The sequence below is a fragment of the Solea senegalensis genome, unplaced genomic scaffold (genome assembly GCF_019176455.1).
Source record: "Solea senegalensis isolate Sse05_10M unplaced genomic scaffold, IFAPA_SoseM_1 scf7180000014299, whole genome shotgun sequence".
Taxonomy (NCBI): domain Eukaryota; kingdom Metazoa; phylum Chordata; class Actinopteri; order Pleuronectiformes; family Soleidae; genus Solea; species Solea senegalensis.
Window position 1 is genome coordinate 81,561 of NW_025321012.1, and position 17,228 is coordinate 98,788.

The 17,228-nt window shown below is 42.4% G+C and overlaps 1 protein-coding gene across 1 annotated transcript in view; it reads left to right on the forward strand.

The window, feature by feature from the left end:
- Nucleotides 1-17,183, forward strand: part of LOC122761004 (cyclic nucleotide-gated cation channel beta-1-like) — a 28,704-nt gene extending 11,521 nt beyond the window's left edge. Inside the window, 22 exon segments of the mRNA XM_044016204.1 lie at nucleotides 299-718; nucleotides 720-1,028; nucleotides 1,990-2,185; nucleotides 2,479-2,493; nucleotides 3,941-3,973; nucleotides 4,249-4,347; nucleotides 4,850-5,004; nucleotides 5,872-5,922; nucleotides 6,175-6,381; nucleotides 6,879-7,087; nucleotides 7,192-7,242; nucleotides 7,326-7,412; nucleotides 7,799-7,863; nucleotides 7,990-8,112; nucleotides 8,571-8,712; nucleotides 8,828-8,987; nucleotides 9,071-9,168; nucleotides 13,702-13,785; nucleotides 13,876-13,994; nucleotides 14,182-14,328; nucleotides 14,488-14,686; nucleotides 14,779-17,183. Of these exon segments, the coding sequence (XP_043872139.1) occupies nucleotides 299-718; nucleotides 720-1,028; nucleotides 1,990-2,185; nucleotides 2,479-2,493; nucleotides 3,941-3,973; nucleotides 4,249-4,347; nucleotides 4,850-5,004; nucleotides 5,872-5,922; nucleotides 6,175-6,381; nucleotides 6,879-7,087; nucleotides 7,192-7,242; nucleotides 7,326-7,412; nucleotides 7,799-7,863; nucleotides 7,990-8,112; nucleotides 8,571-8,712; nucleotides 8,828-8,987; nucleotides 9,071-9,168; nucleotides 13,702-13,785; nucleotides 13,876-13,994; nucleotides 14,182-14,328; nucleotides 14,488-14,686; nucleotides 14,779-14,997 (3,188 nt within the window). The 3' untranslated portion in view covers nucleotides 14,998-17,183.
- The last annotated feature ends 45 nt before the right edge of the window (nucleotides 17,184-17,228 follow it).

The following is a 17,228-nucleotide window of genomic DNA, read 5'->3' on the forward strand; positions in this document are numbered from 1 at the left end:
TGTTCCCTAAACTGTCAGAAAATGTTGAAGAATGTTGATCAGTGTTCGCCCAAATCTGGAAATGAGGATGTTCTCAAATGTCCTGTTGTGTCCACAAACCAAATAATTCAGTTTTTATTATTTATTTGTTATATGGCGCAGAGAAAACAGAAAATATTCACATTTAAGAAGCTGACAAATCAATCAACTTCAACCCAAATTATCAAAGTTGGCGATTAATATAGTATTTAATGTGCTGATGAAAACTGTCACATGACACACACATGTGCCTGTCCTTCCCCTCCTGTCTCCTCTGTAGCTCCAGTCAGCTGTGATGCATTTAAGAGCTGCCTGATGCGCACCCCTCACACCTCAGAGTGCTTCGGCAACATCAACGCCTTCTTCAAAGAGAACGGCATCTCTTCGCTGAAAATACCCTCCATGCCTAAGCTGCCCACCCAGTTTTCTGACGTGACCAAGTACTGTCCCACCCTTCCCCCTGAGTTACGCCAAGAGTTCTCCCAGATTAGACTAACGCAGGTGCCCAGGAACATAGCCCGGTCTGTGTCTGGGCTTTTCCCCAGTGGCTCAGAGGGTTGGGTCGACCCCACGCTCTCCAGCCTCTCCCAGAGCTTTTCAAACATCCCTCAGAAGCTCTCCCAGGTTCCAACACGAACGCAGCAGTACCTGAGCAACGTTCAGAACCGCCTGAACAGCCTTATGCCTCAAGATGCCTAAGAAACAACAACAACAGCAGCAAAAACAGAAGCAGGACAATAATCAGCAAGATGTAGAACTCAACCGACTCGTCGGACCCTCCCCTCTTTCTCCTCCCGTCCATCCTCATCTCAGGTCCCGCTCCCCGTCTCCCTCCTCCCCCAGTGGCAGCACCCTCGAGTTGCCCAATGTGCCGTCCTATCCGCGCCTGCCGCCGATTGTCAGCCCCCCGTCCAAGCAGCTCCACTCCCCGTCCCACCAGCTGTCTGGTCTCTCTAACCCGGCATTCTTCATCGAAGACGATCCAGACATTTCTCCACTGAGACCCACAGGTGAATGTGGACGCAGAGGACATGTGACTGTTTGTTGATATGTGTTTAAGCTCATGAACTCAGCCTCGATGCAGAAATCAGATCACTGATCAGAATCAGAGCAGACTGATGTGATGTTAAGGCTGTAGTGTGTAACTTTTAAATACAAACACAGTACACAGGAAGAGGTTTGTCTTACATCACGACAGATGGAGGCAGCAGCAACATTAGTGAAGTCAGACGAACGGTAGAAGTATGAGTGGAAACCCAGTCATGTAGCACTTTGACAGTAGCCGTATACACACAGACACTCCCTCAGTCAGGTCTGATAGTTTTGCTTGACAGCGTCTGTTTTCAAGGACACAGCGTACAAATAATGTTACACTGTTTACACTGATAGTGAAGCCCAAACACGGGCTTTCACTGGCAACAATTTACCGAAAACTGACGTGCTAACAGATAATTGATCCTTTAATGTAAGAAAGAAATTCATTTACAAAGAGATGTAGCAAAAACTTGTGTTTTTGTCTTTTGTTATATTGTCACGTATCAGATAACACTATATTCTATATCTATATCTTACTGGATAAACCAACATTAGTTAGTTTGTTCATCTGAACCTCTTAGTAAAGAGACACCTTTGTTTTTACAGATAAGAGGGAATAAACAAACTGTGTCACTGTTTTGTTGAGAAAAACAGAGCGAACAGTTGAGCGTCTTTGTACAAGCAGCAAACTGACACTTTTTAATTTAAGGAAAAAGAATTTCATCGTGTGACGCATGAGCCAAATTACCCTGAGTGGAGTAAACTACGTGGTTAAATCTGCTTTTCCTGCTCTGCTGCTACTCGTTAGTGTAACCTGCTTTGCTGAGTGCAGTGCTGCACACGCAGTATATCAACATATACTTGTTTTGGTGTTTTTGCTTCTCACTAATAACATGTGTTTCATACCATGATTTGTGCCTGTCAACCACACTGTAGAGAGCTCCAGCATCAGCCTCCGTCCAGCTGTTAACGTAGAGGACGTTGACTCCGACAATGAGAGAAAAGGAGAAGGAGCGGGAGGAGGAGGAGGAAGAGAGGAGGAGCAGAATAGCATCCCGCAGATTCTCACCCCACAGGATCCCAAACTTACAACCCTCACTGTTCCTGTCACTCCGTCTGGAGGTCGTCAGAGGTGAGAAATGAGTATTCCTGATCATTTATACATTAAAGTGATTCCTAAGATGTCGTCATCAAACCCCCGCGCCAAAGAAATAGTTAAACCATGAACATTATGCACAAAAAGACTATAGATATAGATATTGCCGTGTAAGCAATTTACATTCCTTATCATGTAAGATACAAGTAAAAAATTATGATTCTGACTAATATGAAATTGAAAATATTCAAACACGTCACCTGAGGGTGAACTAAAATGTTTCTTGTCCTTTTGTCCTTTTGTGTCTCCTCTGTGCTTCGCATCTGCAGTAAAGGAGACAAAGAGTAAGAAAACTGCATGGATTGTCTGAGGCGTAGTCCTTTTGTCCTTTTTATTTTAAAGCTTTTTTATTTTATGTTTTTAATTGTTTGACGTCATACGTGCAGTTAATAACAAATAAGTGCATATGTGCAGCTTTTCCATCTGCAAGTGAAGCATTTTAATCCAAATAAAGTAATCAAATCATCTGAGGCCGATAAAATGTTTTATGTGCTCATTAACAAAAACAAAGAAATCTGTAACACTTTACATTACAATGCTGTAACTATGTAGTAGTATAGTCATTATTTTGTCATAGAATAGTAATAATAAAGCAATTTTACCATAATAATTAAGTAATAGCTTGGTAATAACAATGGAAAAATTAGTTTGAGACATGTTATAATGTGTTAATTATCATTAAAGGGAATAACATTACCATTCTGTTACCTCGATGGTATTGCAATATTATGTCCTTATTACCACACTATTAAGTTAGATTATATTATGAAATCATTGCCACACTACATTACATTACCATGTACTGAAATGTAAAGTGTTACCAAAAATCTATTATAAATTGATGTCTAATCTTTGTTTTCTTTTCTAATTCTTAATATTTTTGGACTGAAGAGCTTCACTGTTTGTGTGCCCGTGTTATGAAACGCCCTCTACTGTTCATCTTGTTGCTTTACAGTCGCCACTGTTTGTAAGTCAGTGTCCTGCACAGTCTGTACACTTAATATGATGTTAAACGTTAGATATATATAAGATTTACTTTTTTCTCAAAGTCAGTTGAAAGGATGTTTTGCAACTAAATGTACAAATATACCAGTGTATATTGATTGTGCAGAACACAAGACAGTGTTGTTGTGTGAATCAGGTGGGTGTGTTTTTGGGTGTTGTCCTCCGTTGTGTTGTGGTTTTGTGGAGTGTGTTGATCTTGTTCACTTTTGCACGGCATCTTCACACCATTGTGCTTTAGGTTACTGCATGTTTGTTTGACATAAAGTAGCAAGAACTCAATAAACACATGCATTACACTCATCACTGCCATCCTCCTACTGACTGTTGTTCAAAATGTATCTGTTTCCTGGATTAAGGTTTTTCCACCAGACAAACACACATTCCCTTACCTTAACCTTAACCACCACAACTAAGTGCCTAAATGTAACCCTAACCCTTACCCTGAAACTAAAACCAGGTCTTCAGACCTGACTTCAGAGGACATTATATTAACAAAAATGTATTTCCTACTGACTTAACTCTAACCTCATCCTAACCACACAACATGTCTTCACAAATGTAATCATTTCTGTTATGGAGACTTGCTTTTTGTCCCCACAAGGACGGCAAGTCCCCGTAATGTGAGTGTATAAACAGATTTAGGTCCCGACAACATGTGTAATACCTGGAAAATATACACACACACTCACTCACCTCTAACCCCGCTCTGTCCATGTGCAACGATAGTGGAAGGAATCGTGGAAGTATCTGGAGTAAGATGTAAGATATACAACACTTATTAAATATCTACTGTCTATTCTCTCTATTGATTCTAAGCATCTGTAATCTTCTATACTCCTGCTTCTTTTTTCTTGACCTTTTAGTTCCATTCATCTTTTTATACTGCAGAACAATGGGGAGATAGAATGTTGTTTTTTTTGCATTTAACTCAATTTTAAATTAAATAAGTGATAGAGGGGGGAAATAGCAAGAACAAAAACAAAACAAAGGCAGGACTGTGTCAGAGTTGATCCAATCTTTTTTCTGCTGAATAGTTCAAAGCTTCATTCTCAAAGTGAAGATGATGATGATGAAGGGAGCACACCTGTCAGAGCCTGGCCCAGCCAGTCCAGCCTGCACAGCACGGATGATATGTGAGTACTGCACACACACATATGTCTCTACTAACTAAATACCTGACTCTAATCCTGAACCTAAACCTAATTCCAATCCTAACCCCAAAACCAAGTGTTAACACTGGACCATACAAAATGTCCTCACTTTTCCAAAATATCCTCAGTCCTCACAAAGATACACATACAAGAACACACGCACAATTTTTCACCTGTTGTCTAAGTCTCACACACACTGTCCTTTTAGGGACTCTCATTGACTGCTATTCATTTGCACAGCCTAACAAAAGCATTATCCCTAACCTTAACCATAACCAGTTAATCCCTAATCCTAATGTGAACCTAACCACAAGTCAAAAACTAGCCCTAAACTCAACCAGCTCCTCAGAAATGAGGTTCTGCCTCATTAGGACCAGGTTTTGGTCTCCATGAGGACCACTGGTCCTGACAAAGGTCAGTGTCAGTGTAACAAATAAATGTACAAGAATGAAAATAATTGAAGACCTCATTTCATTTCTTCAAGTCTGAAAGAGCGCCCGGCGTCTTCGGCCAGTCAGACCAGCACAGTGGTGAACGAGCGTTTGCAGGAGCTGGTCAAGATGTTCAAACACAGAACAGAGAAGGCCAAAGAGAAACTCATCGAGCCCGACAGCTCGGATGAAGACAGCGTCGTAACCTGTGAGTGAGATTCAGCTTTTCCATCTGCAAGTGAAGCATTTTAATCCAAAAAAAGTAATCAAATCATCTGAGGCCGATAAAATGTTTTATGTGCTCATTAACAAAAACAAAGAAATCTGTAACACTTTACATTACAATGCTGTAACTATGTAGCAGTATAGTCATTATTTTGTCATAGAATAGTAATAATAAAGCAATTTTACCATAATAATTAAGTAATAGCTTGGTAATAACAATGGAAAAATTAGTTTGAGACATGTTATAATGTGTTAATTATCATTAAAGGGAATAACATTACCATTCTGTTACCTCGATGGTATTGCAATATTATGTCCTTATTACCACACTATTAAGTTAGATTATATTATGAAATCATTGCCACACTACATTACATTACCATGTACTGAAATGTAAAGTGTTACCAAAAATCTATTATAAATTGATGTCTAATCTTTGTTTTCTTTTCTAATTCTTAATATTTTTGGACTGAAGAGCTTCACTGTTTGTGTGCCCGTGTTATGAAACGCCCTCTACTGTTCATCTTGTTGCTTTACAGTCGCCACTGTTTGTAAGTCAGTGTCCTGCACAGTCTGTACACTTAATTTGATGTTAAACGTTAAATATATACAATATTTACTTTTTTCTCAAAGTCAGCTGAAAGGATGTTTTGCAACTAAATGTACATTACATTACATTACATTACATTACATTATGTACATAATGTAATGTAATGTAACTAAATGTACAAATATACCAGTGTATATTGATTGTGCAGAACACAAGACAGTGTTGTTGTGTGAATCAGGTGGGTGTGTTTTTGGGTGTTGTCCTCCGTTGTGTTGTGGTTTTGTGGAGTGTGTTGATCTTGTTCACTTCTCATCGAGCCCGACAGCTCGGATGAAGACAGCGTCGTACCCTGTGAGTGAGATTCACAAAGAAAATGTCACAGAAAAGGTTTCATTATTGAAATAAAGCAGTTTTGTTGATAACCATGTTCTAGTGTAATATTCTTCAGTTGGAAGACAAGAGGCCAGGTTTTTAGATCTTTGTGTCCTTCATATTTGGAGTAATGATTCAGTCTGAGAAAAGCTGTTTTGTTTCATCCTACTGTAATTGTCCACACGTCTTGCAATCTAAAACGGTAATAGTTAATCTGATCTGGACTTTCAGCTCCTCCTCAGCCTGCTCCTGGAGCGAAGCCACAGGATGAGGGAGATAAGGAGGATCAAGCAGGTCCATCAGGAGGAGAAGAAGAAGGAGAAGTGAAGAGTGAGGCAGAGATGGAGCAGGCTAGCAGCTGCTGTAAGGTGAAAGCTCCACGGTGGATGCGAGCCTGTATACGCTACCGTTTCCCTGCCAGCATCGACCCCTTCACCAGTGAGAACCCAGCTGAATTCTCCGCCTCCTGCCACCTCCTCCACATCAAACAGAAGTGCAAAAGAGTCGGCTTTACCCAAAACATCCAGAATCATAAATTGCTGCTCTCAAATCATCATCCAAGCACACTACATTTTGACCTGAGAAACCTTTGAAAACTTGACTTATTGTTATTCTGTGTGAGGAGAATTCACTCACTTTTGTACTTGGTTTGGGTAAAGATGGATCTTCTGTATCACTGTTAAACACAAACACCTCTCTAACCATTCACCCTTTTTCCTCTCCTTCTTTCACACTCATGAGGACTTCATCAGTTTGTCCATTTCCTGCTGTTGCTATTCTTTTCTATACATTTAGAAAATGGAATTTGCTTAATCATACAGATTAGCTCCTGCTGAAACTCTAGTCTTCAGAGTATATAGCAGTAGTGGCTGCTTGTGCAGTGACCATCGCTTCTGATGATTCCCGTCATCTAACGGCCGTCTCTCACTGTGCAGACCTGATGTATGTGCTGTGGATGTTCTTGGTGTGTCTCGCGTGGAACTGGAGTCTGTGGTTCATCCCGGTGCGCTGGGCCTTTCCCTATCACACGCCAGACAATATCTACTACTGGCTTCTGACCGACTATCTGTGCGACCTCATTTACATCCTGGACATCACCGTCTTCCAGCCACGTCTTCAGTTTGTCCGTGGAGGGGACATCGTGGTGAGTGCTGTGTCCCACCAGTGGACAGTTTGAGCAAATGAAGTGAAGATTATTATTTGTACTTAGGTTCAATGATCTGTAATCATGTTTGGGTTTTTTTTTAGTGTGACAAAAAAGACATGAGGAAGAATTACATGAAAACAAGACGCTTCAAAGTAAGTGTTGGAATATTTTTTGCTTCATACATCACTTTAGTTGAGTGTGTGAGTGTGACACACAGAATCTTCCTGTTTTTCAGTTCGATGTCGCCAGTCTTGTCCCTCTGGAGCTTTTCTACTTTAAAACCGGCATCAACCCTCTGCTGCGCTTACCTCGGCTGCTGAAGGTAAAGCTGTAGAAGTGATTTCAATCAAAATGTGTAAGCAACATGTATTTCCTGTTATTGATCAATAAGATTTCATTTGAAGTGATCTAAAAGCAAACTAGACATTCCTTTCATTTAGATTACAGAGGGAGGAGTGTTCTTATTGGCTGTTCTATTAGCGGTGTCGTATGTAAGAATTAGTGATATTGAATGGTGACACTGCAGAGTCAAAACAACGGAGCACTTGTCCAAGTGTGTTGGGGAACTAGCATTTATCAAAGCACTGATTCAAATTCATTGTTAAATTCCAAGGATTTATAAAGTGAATCCAGTTTTCAGTTGTTGCAACAAAAACTTTTATGGCTTCAGCTTTAAGCTGAATCAGAATCACTGATTTCTCTCCCCAGATCAACTCCTTCTTCGAATTCAATGAGCGTCTCGAGGCCATCTTGACCAAAGCCTTCATCTACAGGTCAGCTGCAGCTTTACTCTAAATGCAGTGGCTTCTATCCGGTCCTGTTCTTCTTTGACATTACATGCTGGTAAAATAATGTCAACGTCCACAGTGAAGTAATATAATCCTCTAACCTTTTGTCAGAGTAATCCGGACCACCACCTATCTCCTGTATTGTCTCCACTGTAATGCCTGTCTGTACTACTGGGGCTCTGCCTTCACAGGACTGGGATCCACCAAGTGGGTGTACAACGGCGAGGGCAACAGGTTTGTGGGACAAACACACACTCAGACACACAAGCACAACACACTTTTTTGGCTTTGAAAAGTCTACAACATTTAGCAGCATTATTGGCAAAAAATGAAAACACTAGCCATACGTATTTTTGAATAAGTGTGTAATAACTCAGAAGCATACGACTTTGCTTATTTTTTACATGCCCTTTGTTTCTTTCTTAATTTTTAATATTTATCTGTTGCACTGTGGGTTGAGTGTAACGCAGTTTCAATCCTCTGTATGTCCTGTACATAAGACAAAATTGAAAATAAAGCAAACCCTAACCTGAACTAACATTAACCTTACTACACTCTGCACACATACAGTAAACACAGACATGCACTCACCACTAGTTGTCACTAATTCTTAAATACCGGACCATCGAGGCTTTGGCTTTTTTAAAACCATTTTATCTCGCTCTTCTTCGTTTGTCTTTTTGTCTCCTCAGTTACATTCGCTGTTACTACTTTGCGGTGAAGTCCCTGATCACCATCGGAGGATTACCAGATCCCACCACCCTGTTTGAGATCGTCTTCCAGCTAATCAACTACTTTGTGGGAGTCTTTGCCTTCTCTATCATGATTGGACAGGTTGATATGTGAACATATGAGAAGCTGCAGTATTGTAATGTTCTGAAAGGACACAAATAATTGAAAATCTCCCTTTCTCTTCATTTTTTGCAAAATTTGCTCCTTTGCCTGCCAGATGCGTGACGTGGTTGGTGCAGCCACAGCGGGTCAGACCTACTACCGCACATGTATGGACAGCACTATTAAATACATGTCCTCATATCGCATCCCCAAGGATGTCCAGAACCGCGTCAAAACCTGGTACAACTACACCTGGCAATCTCAAGGCATGCTTGGTAAGGAGAGCAAAACTGTTTGCATGTTCACGTTCACCTCAGCTTTCAGTCGTACTGCACCTATAACTCTTTTATCTGATCAGATGAGCAGGAGCTGCTGACTCAGTTGCCAGATAAAATGCGCCTGGACATTGCCATAGATGTCAACTACTCCATTGTGAGCAAAGTCCCTCTATTCCAGGTAGGAACTAAGATAAGAAGATAAGGAACGATCACGAGAAGAAGGTCATATAGTGGGGTGTTCCTGCTAGAAGAGGATATTCAAAAACCTCCAGTGCTAAAAATTAGATGTTTGTGTGTGAGATAACTTTCTGCAAGACTCAAAAAGACCTACTGTGATGAAGTGTGCAGGAATGGAAAGCAGAATATGAAAGATGTTTATGTTTTTAATATGGACAGGAAAATTATGCTGCTGTTTTACAAACCCTTTATTGAATGTCCTAATAATTTCCTGGTATGTAATATGATCATCACAAATATTGTTACGGTGGCTGGCAAGGTTCTCACAGACTCTCCTGTCAGTGATCTATGAGCAGCAGATTATGAGCCGATACAACATGATACCATACCATATGATATGATATGATACGATACGATATGGTACGGTATGATATAGTATGCTACGATATGACGCGATGTGATGCAATACGGCATAATATGATATGATACAATATGATATGATACAATATGATACGATACAACACAATGTGGTATGATACAATACGATACCATACTATACAATATTATATGATACAACATGATACAAAACGATACGAAACGGTATGATACCATACCATACCATGCAATATGATATGGTATGACAATACCAATTGTCACATCCATTCCTCTGCTGCTCTGCCAGTAAATTTCCACTCTCCTCCCCTCTGCTCCACTCTCTCTGCCGGCCACTCCCACCTCATCAGCCAACTCTGTTCACCTGTGCACTAAGGTGCTCCTCATCAGTAATCAAGCCACTATTTAAGCCTCTCTGGTTCACACACTCACTGCCAGATTGTTCTTAGCCTCAATGCAAGACCCGGTAAACTCTTCAGCTTTCTGTCTCCAACCACGATCTCTGTCTTAACCCTTCCTGGTGTTCGCCTGCCGGTGTGGCATCCTGCTGTTACACTGCTGGATTTCCTCAACTTGCTGGACTTGTATGAGAGGTTGGACATATCTCAGCCCCAAGAGACTCTGTGTGTAAGCCTGTTTTTGAACTGCTGACGAGAGTGTCAGTAAGGAGATATTTCGATCAGCTCGTTTGCAGCGACTAGGATGTTTTTCACCATAAAAACAAGTAAATATATGTAAGTAGACCTCCATAACTACGCTTGTGACCCCGAAAACTGTAGTCCCTTCTGAGTGGGACAAACACACTCCAGCCTGCGGTTCCTACCAGTCATTCCCTGAGGAGCTCCGGAAGGTGTTTGGCATGGGGGGCCCTGGAACTGAAGCTGTTCAAGGACTCATGAACGTGCGCTAGGGGAACCAGACAGTGGCAGACTACTCCATTGACTTCCGTGTCCTGGCTCGTCAAAGTGACTGGAATGCCACAGCCCTCCGTGATGCTTTTTGCACGGGCTTGCAAATTATATACAAGATGAACTGGTTTCTCACAAACCCCCTTCCCTGCTGGAGCTAGAGCTAGCCACAAGGGTAGATCTGCGCATCCAGGCTCGGAGATGGGAGGGACGACGGGAACGACAAGACATCAGCAACCAGTCCGACCGCAGGGGGCCACTGCTAGTGCCAGCTACACCGCTACAACTGAGCCACTGCAAGAAGGGTCGGAACCAATGCAACCTGGACGCACCAGACTCTCTCCAGAGGAATGTGAGTGGTGTCACCAAGCCAACCTTTGTCTGTATTGTGGACAGGTTGGCAATTTTGTCTCCCAGTGCCCAGCGAAAGATACTGGTGAGCCACTCTTCTAGTTGGACCTCCCTGGGTCAACAACCCCTATTCCAGGCCAAGCTCCTCCTTCCTAGAGACTCTCACACCCTTGCCATTTTCATTGACTCTGGGGCAGATGCCAACATAATGGATGAAGAGCTTGTTCTCCAGTTGGGGATAGGCTGTGTCCTGTTGCCTAGTCCTGTTTCTGCCAGTGCCTTTGACGGTCGAACAGTGACCCATCAGACCACCCCGGTCCATGTCCTCTTGTCTGGGAATCACCATGAAACCATCCAATTTCACATCCTGCAGTCACCACGCATCCCGCTCATTCTGGACTTTCCCTGGCTTCGTCGTCATAATCCCCATATAGATTGGACAACGGGGTAATTCTAGGGTGGAGTTCATCATGCCACCAGATCTGTCTGAAGCAAGCCACTGCACTACTGTGTTCACCTTCTAACAGCTTTGTCCCGGATCTGGCAGGGATCCCGCTTGAGTACCACGACTACAAGGAGGTGTTCAGCAAGACCAAGGCTACTTCCCTGCCCTCTCACCATCCCTATGACTGTGCCATTGACCTGCAACCTGGCACGTCTCCTCCCAAGGGACGCTTGCATTCCCTGTCTGCCCCTGAAAGAGAGACCATGGAGGCCTACATCAAAGACTCGTTGGCCCCTGGCATAATCCGCCCCTCGTCAATCCCTGACACCCGCAAGCAGCTACAGAGGTTTCTGGGCTTCGCCAACTTTTATCGTCGGTTCATCCACAGCTACAGCTCCATCGCAGCCCCTCTTACTGGTCCCACATCTTCCAAGGTGCCCTTCAGGTGGACCACTGCTGCAGCTGGTGCTTGATCCTGACCAGCAGTTTGTCGTTGAGGTGGATGCATCAGATGTTGGGGTAGGGGCTGTCCTGTCCCAATGCTTGACCTCTGACCAGAAGCTTCACCTCTGTGCCTTCTTTTCACGTCGACTCTCGGCTGCTGAACAAAACTACAACATTGGAAATAGAGAGTTACTCGCTGTCAAAGTGGCGCCACTGGCTGGAGGGCACCAAGATTCCTTTCTTGGTATGGACTGAGCACAGCAATCTGGAGTATGTGCACACAGCCAAGAGACTCAACTCCTGACACGCACGGTGGTCACTCATTTTCACCTACATCAACTTCTCCCTCTCCTACAGACCAGGGTCTCGCAACATCAAACCTGATGCCTTGTCCTGCCAGTTTCATGAGAGGGAGGATGCAACCCCAGGGCACATTTCCATCCTTTCTGCCCCTTGCATGGTCGCTACCCTTACCTGGGAGATCAAGGAGAGAGTGAGGTCCGCCATGGAGGATCAGCCTGGTCCCAGCAATGTTCTCCCCGATCCCCTGTTTGTTCCTCTGGCTCTGTGATCTGACGTCCTTCAGTGGGCTCATGCCTCCAAGATTTCTTGTCATCCGGGAATCCAGAGAACCAGAGACGTGGTCCCGCAACGTTTTTGGTGGGCCACTCTTGACGAGGACATCCGGGGGTCCGTCAATGCCTGTGCGGTCTGCAATCAACACAAGCCATCTCACCTGGCTCCTGCTGGTTTCCTTCAACCCTTCCCTGTTCCTCATCGTCCTTGGTCTCACATTCCTTGGTCTCAACAACTTTGTCAGTGGCCTCCCCCCCTTCCGAGGGTAATACAGCCATCCTGACTGTAGTGGATGGACTGGTCCTGCTCCACGTTTTCCAGATCCATGGTCTCCCTGTAGATGTGGTGTCTGATTGGGGCCCGCAGTTCACTTCAGTTTTTTGGAAGGAATTCTGTGCTCTGCTTGGGTCCACTGTCAGTCTGTCCTCAGTGTTTCACCCCCAGTCCAATGGACAGACCGAGTGTATGAACCAGGAGATGGAGACAGCCCTCCACTGCTTGGTTTTCCAAGATCCCTTGTTCTGGGCCAAGCAACTCCTGTGGGTAGAATATGCTCACAATACCCTGACCAGGTCTGCCACAGGCCTGTCCCCATTTCAGTGCTCTTATGGGTTCTAGCCTCCCCTTTTTCCTGCATTAGAGAAGAAGGCTTCCTGTCCGTCAGTCCAAGCATTCATCCGCCGCTGTCTACCGCACCTGGATCCAAGCACGAGCCTCCCTCCTCCGCTCTGCAGATCGTTACTCTGTCTCGGCTAATAGACGGCGCATTCAGGCTCCCACCTATCAAGTGGGTCAAATGGTGTGGTTTTCCACTCAGGACATTCCGCTCAGGGTAGAGTCCAAGAAATTGGCTCCTAGATTCATCAGTCCATTTGCCATCCAGAAGATCATCAACCCTATGGCAGTGAGGCTGACACTCCCACAATCGATGCAAATCCATCCTACATTCCATGCGTTCCCCAGCTTATTGCTGATTTCCACCAACAACATCCCGGACAACCTTCCAGGACCACGCCGCCTGCTGGAAACGCTTGTCGGGGACTTGCTGCTTCACCCCTGCACAACATCTCAGATGAAGAGGAGCCAGTGTTGTATAACATTATGTTACGATACAATACAATACGATGCAATATGGTATGATAAGATATGATACAATACGATGCGACACGACATGACACAATATGATGCGATATAATACGGTATGATATGACCCGATGCATTACTATACAATATGTGGTACGGTACAATATGGTATGATACGATATGATATACTTACATATTACAGTATCACATTCTGAGAGGCTGGAGATTCAGCGCATCGCAGTTTAAGTGTGTGCAATCCATGCTTAACTGCTCATTCAATTCTTATTTCATAGGTATTACGTTATTCACAGGACCTATTTTCTTTTATTGGCAGGGTTGTGACAGACAGATGATCTTTGATATGCTGAAAAGCCTGCGCTCTGTTGTCTACCTCCCTGGGGACTATGTCTGCAAAAAGGTACATATTTTATCTATGAAAAAGAAATGCCTGTTTTTTTCATTTGTTGAAGATATCTCATTATCTGGACTCTCCCTTTTTGTTGTTTAGGGTGAAGTGGGACGGGAAATGTATATCATAAAGGCAGGGGAAGTGCAGGTGGTTGGAGGACCTGATGGGAAGACGGTGTTTGTCACTCTAAGAGCAGGATCTGTCTTTGGAGAGATCAGGTAGGTTTTTAATTCTTGAACCACAAACCCCTGCAGATGTATAAACTTTGCATTTATAAAAAAGCATTTGAAAATGACTGTGATTTTGCATCAGATAACGTAATATGACATTTATTGCATATGTTCACTCAGTTATAGAATTATTCTTTACATATACATTGATCTCCTCTGTCTCTCTGATTGGCAGTCTGTTGGCTATAGGTGGAGGTAACAGGCGCACAGCTAACGTGATCGCTCATGGCTTTGCCAATCTCTTCATTCTGGACAAGAAAGACCTGAATGAAATCCTGGTCCACTACCCTGAGTCCAAGAAGCTGCTCCGCAAGAAGGCCAGGTCGACAATGACTGATATTACACACAAAACTCTCTGTGCTCTATTCTGTGTGTTTGTTACTTATGTATGATAATCACACAATATCCCGCTGTTTGGAGACTGATAACATATGTGGCTGCAGTTATTTCAGCCTGACTAAAGTCACTGTCTCAACAACAGAAAGATGCTCAACAAGGGAAAGAAACCTGAGCCCAAAGAGGAGGCTAAGGATCCTCCACCGGCCCCTGCAGCCCCTGTCAGGCAGGAGACTCCCAAACTGCTGAGAGCTGCTCTTGAGATGAAACAGAGGACCTCTGGACTGAAAGGAGCTCTGGCTGAAGTCAAACGGAAGACCAGCAAGTCCTTTATCTCATCACAGGTAAAGACACTCAAAACATGAAGAACTTATGTGCATTAAAAAATCAGGATAAAGTTCACCACAGTGCACAAACTATTCCTCTCTTCTTCCAGCTCTCTGTCTCATCTTCCCAGCCTCCTCCATCTCCCACTTCCAGCTCTGGGCCTGAAAGAGATGGAGACACGCCCTCGCCCATCTTTGCCAGTTCTATGACACTTAACCGCTGCCATAGCAACAGCTCCACGGAGGATGCTGTGGAGGATAAAGGCAACGAGAGTGGTTCGAGGAAAAATGATGGGGAAGTTAGGCAGGAAGGAAGGAAAGAGAGGTGAGAAGGTGGTGCAAAACAAATATGAGAAGAGTGAAGGGTGGTATCTATATATATATATATACATAGATATATATGTACATATATTTAAGTAAATTAATTAATTAACAAAACCTTTACTTTCCTATTGTCATCCACTATTATGAGCTTGCAGTGCAGTTGTTAGGTTTTTGTGATAAAACTATACCACTGGAAAACGCAATCTATTTCTCCTATTTTTTTGCACTTCTTCAACCCTCACTTTTATTGTCTGGTAAGGTTCTCAGTCATTATCTGGATCATAACTGGATGTGAAGACCTTTCACCTTCATCCAAGAGGCTTCTTCAGTTCTGACTAACTGGTGGAAAAAACCTGTTTAACCTCAGAGGTTGAACAACAGATTGTTCTCCCCTCTGACACAGTTTCAGGTTGTTTAGCTCTCACAGATTTTCATTTGATGTAGGAGAAGTCCTTCCTTACCTGGTTATCTCCTCTGTTTATTCACACCTTCATTATCTGCACACAAGTTTACATTTCTGAACTCTTTGTTTCAGAGCATGATTAAGTAATAACAGTTAGCTCCACTTGTCTTTCTACAAAGACGAAATGAGACAATGTTTTTGCTGTTGTTGTCCGCTAAATGTTTACACACTATTTTGTAAAGTTCAACCTCGATGCGCCTTATTTATTTGTATTTTATTTTTATTAGGGTTCGAGCACAAAGTACATAGAACCCTATTGAAATACAAGGAGTTTTTTTCCTTGTAATTTGAAGCTTAAATCTGGAACACATGTCTGAAACACTTTTAATGTTATTTTCTTGAAATCTTGTAACCCTAACCCTTGTGTAGCAGGAGTTGCAATGGCAGGCTAAACTGTAACTGATATTATCGTCTGTCCTCTCATCAAAGCTCCGCCCACAAAAGACACAGAACACACACTGTCTGAAGTGTAGGAGAGAGAGCTGCATGAAAGAGCTTTGTTATTACTGATCCGAATTCTGTTCAGTCGCCCTTTTATTTGAAACAGTTGATTCCCGAACTTAAGAATTTCACACCACATTTTAAAATTTTGAAAATCCTATGAAACTGAAACCTTAAATCACAACGCGATCATTTCACAAGACGGAAAGGATCAACTATTTCCATACAAATTATATATGTATTTCAAAAACAGGCAAGAAATAACCTTTGTATTGAATGCAAAACAAAGCACATTACCCATAATAATCAATGCATATGAATGTAACAATAAAATAATATTTTTTGACTTAAATAACATCAAAGGCTCATCATGAGGCTTCAGTCAACAATCACTGTTATAGTCACTTTTATTTATCGGTAGTTATTAAGATGTGAAGAGGACTTCAACAAATACGATTAAAAGTGTAACACAACATTTTCATAAGTGTTATGAAAAACAAATTACAGTTAGTTAAAGTAACTCTGTGTTGTGCTGATGTTATTATTAGTCATTTAGACTGACTAAATGTTAGTTTAAGGCAGGGTTACTCAATCCTGGTCCTGGGGATGAACCACTGCCCTGCATGATTTAGACATTTCCCTACTACACCTGATTCAAATGTTAGCTCATCAGGAAGCTCTAAAACTCTAAACGTGCAGGAAAGTGGGTCATCCATCAGGACCAGGATTAAGAAGCTCTGGTTTAAGGCTTTCACACCATGAGGCACTTCCATCATCAGATACAGTGTATTGACTGCAAAGAGTATAGATTTTGTCTCACTATCATATCATCAAGATGAGTATGATCAAATATCATGTATAGTGGATTTTGCGTTCTCACATGTCATAAAATATTTGATTCTTTTTGTTTTTAACAATAGATTGATCATATTTCAACAGTTCTGCAAATGAAAAAAACCCAGACGCTTTCCTGCTTTGTACATGAATTGTGTAAATGCTTTACGTTAAATTTGTGTTGTAAATGTGTTTTATGAGTCAGTGGTGTAAGAAACGTCATGTTTTTTTCGATTGTTTGATTATCATGTACAGTTTTAGAGGACCGACCCGTAAAACCAGCTAACCATACTGCCAGACAGTGTCTAGAGAGGAATATGGATGTTGTGTGCTTGTGTGTGTATGTGTGTGTGTGTGTGTGTGTTGTAGTGAGACAGAGAGGGATGCTTGCATTTAATGGACTGTTAAAAACAGTGTTTGTGTTTGTGTATATAAATAATAATGTATTCCAACTTTTTTTTTGTCACATAGATCTGTTTTTTTTTGTGAATTCTGTTT